The following is a 7,044-nucleotide window of genomic DNA, read 5'->3' on the forward strand; positions in this document are numbered from 1 at the left end:
AAATATAAGATATCCCCTGAGATCCCCCTTATTCCACGCCCTGAAGATTCATCCCTTCCTAAAACCATTTTTCAGTGTTTCTCAAAGAATTGTCTGCCATTACCTTTTTTCCGGGGAGAGTTGGTCCCACTTTAGGTGGAACTTGCGTGGATAACCAAAGTTATGAACTAGCAGGGTTCCAAAGGCTGTGAAAGGTTGAAGACCCCTGCTCCAGGCTATACACTTCAATTTCTCTCCTCGAGGCATATCTTAAATACATTCTAACAATAAGCTAAAAATCCTAGGTTCAGAAATAGCCTTTTGCTACACCCGTGTCGTAAGATGTTGCCTTAACACGATATTACTAAAAACATATACATGTTCAAAGTCACGATGAAATAAATAATCCTTTGCAATAATCAAACTTGCTTCTTATCTAGGAACAGTACAAATTCGTGTACGACACGTTAGAGGAGTTCGTGGTGTGCGGCACCTCGTGGTTTCCGGTCTCGGAGTTGTCGCAACGCCTGAAACAGAAGAGCGTAAAGGATCCAATAACCAAGATGAATGAATATCAGCGGGAGTATCAGCAAATTTGTAAGCAAACGCCGCGTTTTACGATCGGAGATTGCGCCGGAGGCCATCGAGCCGATAACAGGGAAAAGAACAGGGATGTTCTTGTAGTGCCACGTAAGTTTCCGCCGATGGAATCACGTATGAATGTTTCCCCGATAAAAAGAAGAAGAACGGGGGAAAAAAAGATAAAACAAAGTGGGGCATTCTCCGTACCTTGTGAAAATTGCATTTCAAAAGCATGCGGACACTGTGATAAACGGACCGTATATTTCATTCCTATCGATATTTCTTCTTTTTTTTTTCGAAATTATACGAGGGATTTTTTACAGAATCCTGTACATTGTTCTGCTCTTAAATTTCGTTTTTTTTTTTCTTTTCGCGTAGAATTTATCTTTTGTCACTACTGTGCGAAGCTTACGATATTTTTGTTTGATGTAAATGTCACGGAAACGTGTAAATACATTGTTACACCACGACACGACAGTCTGTAAACGTCCCTCGTACAATATTGTATTTGATATTTTATGTGTGTAAATAATGGGTATTTTATTTGTCGAAGTATCGATCATACATTTAACTCGTGAAATTATATTTCTCGGTTTAGCTGACAACTTTCGACCATACCTCACCAGCTTCCAGGGTAACAGTTACACTGACTATATAAACGCTGTCTTTGTGGACGTAAGTTTGCTGTTTATGCTCGTCTCGTGTCGATGTTATTTCTTTCTTCGATAACTGTACTATTTTTCTTCCAATTAACAAAATATACATTGGGCAAATATAATTATGTGCTGTTTTTTTAGGAACTATTGGAGGTAGTCAAAATTTCCACCCTTCGATAGTGTCACAGGATAATCAAAATGTAAACCCCTTTCCCTTCGTTAATATTCTCCAATGAATAAACACAGCTTGCTAATTCCCAAACTGCCTAAGTGTATCCATGAAAGAACACGTAGTATCTTATCTACCTCATCGTGTATCAGGTATGAGGTTTCGTCAAAAAATACCTGAACTAGCGTCTTAAAAGTTATTCTAAATGAAAATTACCATTGCTGTTTATACGTCGGAAAAGACTCTTTTCAGATACTTTTAGAAATAGCTTTCAGATCGGTCTCTGGAATTGTTTAAAAAGTGCGTCATTTTAACGCTCTCTTCAAATTTCAAAAGCAGAAAATAAGTCACGTAAAGCCAAGTGAAGCATGTATATTGGCTAAGAAATAAACGTAACTGCTTTTCGCTAAAAATTGAATCTATATTTCTGTAGGTTCCGTTTTAAAAATCACAGAGGTAAAGAAAATCGAGTTACAAAAACCGCTGTAAATCTCTAAAGAAATGATTTTTTCAATACAAACTGAACGCCAGTTAAATTGCCAATGGTAACCAGCCGTCATAGTTGCAACGTCAGTTTTTCTCTCTACTTGCGAGATACCGAGTTACACGCACAGTTCTGGTAATTTTCTTGTCAAACCTCGTACAAACTTCCTCCATCTTTAGAAAGTTTGATCAAAGTCAGATAGTTGTCAATAAATTCCACGAAGAAATCATCAATGAAAAAGACTCCCCTTCATCTCTAATGGTTTCCACAAAAACAGCTGACCCATTTGTACATAAAAGAACGATCTTCTCTCCTACAGTTTTTATCGCAAATTACTCGTCACCCTCTTTCGGTCCACCCTTCTGTCATTACTTATGTTCCTTACGAACTCGCCGGCGCGGCGCGGAGATGTTCGCTTCTTTGCTAAACGAGCATTCTCGACAGGGTTACACGAAGCCCAGGGAATACATCGTAACCGAATGGCCACTTCGACACACGTGTGGTGAGTTTTGGTCCCTGGTTTACGACTACGAGTGCGCCGCCGTGGTGGTGCTGTGTGTGCCTCCACCAGGTTGTTCTCGACAGGGTTACACGAAGCCCAGGGAATACATCGTAACCGAATGGCCACTTCGACACACGTGTGGTGAGTTCTGGTCCCTGGTTTACGACTACGAGTGCGCCGCCGTGGTGGTGCTGTGTGTGCCTCCACCAGGTTCCACCAACTTCCCAAGCTTTTGGCCGGAGGGAAAACACTCGAAGAAATACGGTCCTGTATTTACGATTGATCACATCAGCCACAATCACTATACGAACATCAAGACCTGGGTGAGAAGCTTCACTTACTTTGACCTACTTTCCGAGTTCCTTCCTTAGGGTTTATGAGCTGGTCTCGAAACGTGCCGGTTTTTAAGACTACGAAGGATTAGTGGCGTACCTATGCACTGAGGAGGAAATTGAAGTTCGTCATTTGGAATGTTTAGAGTTTCATTTCGTATGGACCATAGAGTGGGAAAAGAGTGGAAAGGAGAATTGAAGAGTGGATGTAAATAAAACTATAAGTGACATTGCATTTTTACCTTGTTTTTTATTAAATAACAAGACTTTGAGGTATTGGAATAAAAATATTGTTAGATTGTATAAAGTAACGTGGTTTTATATATTTTGCTAATAAATAGCATTTTGGTAGGTAAAACTTCGTTATTGAAACTTGCAGACACTGTTACGCCCAGTCTTCAATTAATAATCTTTTGCTTAAAGTTTGTAATTTAAAAATCTAAAAATTTGGAAATTCTTTAGACGGAGGATTTTGTTTCGTAATTAGTAATTGGTGTGGATTTGATAAAATTTGTGATTTGATTCTGATTTTAACAGAAGAGTATAAGAAGAGATTCTGACAGAATGGTGGAACGTTGTTCTCGTTAAGTTTGACTTGTGAAAGTTTAGTTTAATAATTATGTATAAATTTAGTAAGATAAAACATTATGTTTGTTGTTTGGAAAGTTTGAAAAGTTTAACTTTGATCATTCTAGAAAGTCTTTAGTAAGGCTGCATCAGAAAATTGAATACCTTTTTCAAAAAGTAGCAGAAATTGTTAGAAAAATTTACATTGACTAGTTGCTCGCAATAAATCTTTAAGGAAGGATCAATTTATTCCAAACTAAAATTAAATTAAATTAAATTAAAGCTAGTATTAGAGTTGAAATGCAAATTTATACACAATAATATACAATTGATACACGTCAACTATAATCTGAGCCACGAGTTTGTGTTCACTTTTCACATCTTTATCCTCAAACCTCCGTTACAAGAAGAATTCCGCAAAATAATATCACCTATTCCTACAGATTTTTAGGATAAATAAGAAGATTGTGTCGCTGACCGAGCTTATGGCAGGAGTGAAAGCTCCACCGAAGACCGTTCAACTGTTCCAGCTGACCTGTTGGCCAATGGGTCACAAGGTCCCGACGTCGACGAACAGTCTGGTCGAGTTGATGAATATGGTTGAAAGGTGGAGGCAACGAACGGATTATGGGCCGGTCGCTGTGGTCTCCCCAGATGGTAGAAGTCGTTGTGGCGTGTATTGTGCCGCAAACGCGTGCATAGAACAGGTCATTCAGCACGGGGAAGTGGACATTTTCCAGGCAGTTAAAACCGTACGCAGGCACAGGCCTCAGCTCGTTGAGAACATGGTAAGTGCTCGTAAACAGCGGAAGTTGTTAGTCATATTGTCGTTGGTACTACTTTCAGATTTTAACGACGATGTCTTTAGTTCTTCATGTTGTTTGCAATTAGTACGATAGGGTAGCTAATTAATTAGATAAACATTGTTTGTCTTGTATGAATTTTTGTTTAATTTAATGTTACGTTTATCAGTGGTTAAAGTGAGATTGGTAAAAAGATCTGTTTGAATTTTTATGAATAGATTCTGTTTTATTGAAATTGCTATTCATAGTTTCAAACTAACATTGATCAGTTCGAAGATTTGTTTCAAGTGCAGTATTGTCGCGTTAGCTGACTGTCGCTATTCCCGCCAGTTCTTGAAACTGGCTTTGTAGAGTGAGTTTTTGGCTTTACGTACCTAAAATAAACGTAACCGAGACCCGTTATCGATGATACACAATGCACCTATGTATCAAAAATTAAACATAATTTCTAATTGTAGAATTATTTGGACCAAAAGATTTACAATAAAAATAAGACCAAATATTATGATATTTCAATAAATGTTGTAATTAATATAAGGGATACAAAATAAATTTATCAATGTATAATAAAAACAAAATAAAAATATAATACAATAACAACAGCAAAAACGCAAACAATATTATCTTTCTTCTTTTCTATTATAATAATCTATTATTGCTTTTGCATGAGCTTCAATTTCTGGTTCGATTTTACTCAACTTTTCTAAATTATACAGTACACGGTCGACTTCCTCTTCTTCTATTTGAAAAGGAGGTGGTGAGCTATTTTCTCCTTTAATTGTTGCTTCCTCGTGAATTAATTCTTCTTGTTCACATTTGGAAATCCACTCTGTCACCTCTTCGGCAGACATCGTTCCGAAAGGTTGTGCTGTAATTTGTTCACTGACAGTTAGTGTGGCATTCTCACTGGTTATGGTGTCATTAGATGGAAGCCGACCACTGAGAAGTTTCGTCCAGGAACGATAAATACTTCGCGGCGTAATCTCATTCCATGTTTCACTGATTAAATTGATACAGTCCTTGATATCGTAATCGGCATAAAACTGTGTAACTCCTTCGTCATATTGGAGTACCTGTAGGAAATGAATATGTATGACAGAGCGAAAACGAAGACAAAATACTGTAGGGATTATTTGGTCGTGCGTTACGAAAAGTAGAGTGTTTCATTTGTCTTACGAAGAGCAGTGCGTGCTAGTGTGCCACATAAAGAAGCATATTTCATCGTTTCATACGAATGTTAGCATGTTTGGTCCTCCGCCACGAAAACTAATACATTGTACTGTTCCGCCACGAAAAATAGCACATTTTGGACTTTACGGCGAGGACTAACACATTTCAGTGTATGATCAGTTTAAATTGTTAAAATGCATTTTGCATCGAAAAATTTAACGTTTGAAAATATTGTTTAATAAAGAATAACTCCATCTCATCTCCAAAACGAAAAACTCTGATGCACTCGAAAAGCGAACAAACCGAAGAGAAATAACAGCCGGTAATTCCCAGAACACCTACCTCCCTCGATAACAGTCGTGACACGGACCTGAGCTCTGCGTCAATTAAGCGGGGAATACTGTATATTATGATTACAGTAGAACATGATTCTTTGTTCGGGTCTTTCGTTCGGTCTATCGTTTAATCACACCTTGATTGATTCAGTGTGAAATACTAAGAACTAGTTTTATTTGCAACAGAGTGATACTTGAGGTGATGTCGCCACGAGACTATCAAAGTACTAATTTTCGTAAGACCAACTGCTAAGACTTCCAAAAAGGACGCGCTTCTGCCTCGTTTCCTTAGTTTTATCCGCTCGGCCAGTTGCTGATTGGTGGCCGATTTCTTCTGGGGGTTGTAGGTGCTGACTCCTCATTGGAGGAGGTTGTTTAGGTGGGACGCAGTTCCTTCCAATGGAAGGGGATTGTTGCTTAACATAAGAAAACCCCCCTTTTTGGGTTGTTGACTTTCCACCGCGCATGTGACCTCTCCACGGGGGGTACGGTACACGCGAGAGGACCGGTACCTCGGTCTGGCGGCCAAGTGTAATTGCACATGTTTATGATGATAATCCACCAGACCGAGGGTTCGTCGCGATTTCTTGCGAGGCAACATTCTTATTAGATCAGATTTGATCATATTTGACTTACATGATAAAAAAAGAAAGTCAAATCTTGTCGGTTGCTGCGGTATAAAGCATGCTTTTTTCGTAGCTAATTCAAATGTGCTTTTCGTCACTACAACCTGAACATGCTACTTTTTGTGACAAATTACTCGAACCTGTTAATTTTCGCAGCAAAAGACGAAACGTACTATTCTTCGTAGCCAACCATTCAAATTTACTACTTTTCGCGACGAAAAACGAAACGTGATATTTTTCGCGACAAACGTGTTGTTTTTCGTAAGACAAATGAAACGTGCTACTTCTCGTAACTCACGTCGATTTAAGGAAATCCCACATGAGTGGGTTAGATACGCATGAGTGATTCCAACAAAAATGTTTATTACAAAAATGAATAAGTATATTCGCACAACACTCGCAATACTCAAAAAGCTGCACTCACGTTCGACTCTGGCTACGGACTGTTCTTTCACTGCTCTGAGCACGCATATTCCACACCCTATAATCCTTGCACCCTGACACTCTGTCTCGATTATTCTATTTTTCTCACTCATTTCAGACATTCTTAGATAGTATTTCGTCAGGTCCACCCGAATTATTGCGTGGCCACGCACTTTTCATTCCTATAGTAATCTCAAGTACTCGGCCCTATCGTCGAATCATTTAGACGGTGTGGATGAGAGAATAAAGTTTATTTTAATTATTCTGGATACCAGTTTCGTTGAACGCGGTTATAACGTCTCCTACTGACTGTAAGATAGCAAGTATTTTTCTACCCTTTTTGAGGCTGTGTTTATACCAGGTTTTGGGGGTTGTGGAAAGGAGAAAATCCGGAATGCATTCGTTGGGGAAAAGTC

General features: G+C 38.7%; 1 protein-coding gene across 1 annotated transcript in view; it reads left to right on the top strand.

The window, feature by feature from the left end:
* The window catches only part of LOC108578495 (receptor-type tyrosine-protein phosphatase kappa), a 258,286-nt gene that overhangs the window by 247,878 nt on the left and 3,364 nt on the right, over positions 1 to 7,044 (top strand). Inside the window, exons 10-13 of the mRNA XM_017941843.1 lie at positions 420 to 669; positions 1,160 to 1,236; positions 2,456 to 2,695; positions 3,715 to 4,059. Of these exons, the coding sequence (XP_017797332.1) occupies positions 420 to 669; positions 1,160 to 1,236; positions 2,456 to 2,695; positions 3,715 to 4,059 (912 nt within the window). The remainder of the gene's footprint in view (positions 1 to 419; positions 670 to 1,159; positions 1,237 to 2,455; positions 2,696 to 3,714; positions 4,060 to 7,044) is intronic.

This window comes from Habropoda laboriosa, unplaced genomic scaffold, assembly GCF_001263275.1.
Source record: "Habropoda laboriosa isolate 0110345459 unplaced genomic scaffold, ASM126327v1 scaffold38, whole genome shotgun sequence".
NCBI classification, from domain to species: Eukaryota; Metazoa; Arthropoda; class Insecta; order Hymenoptera; family Apidae; genus Habropoda; species Habropoda laboriosa.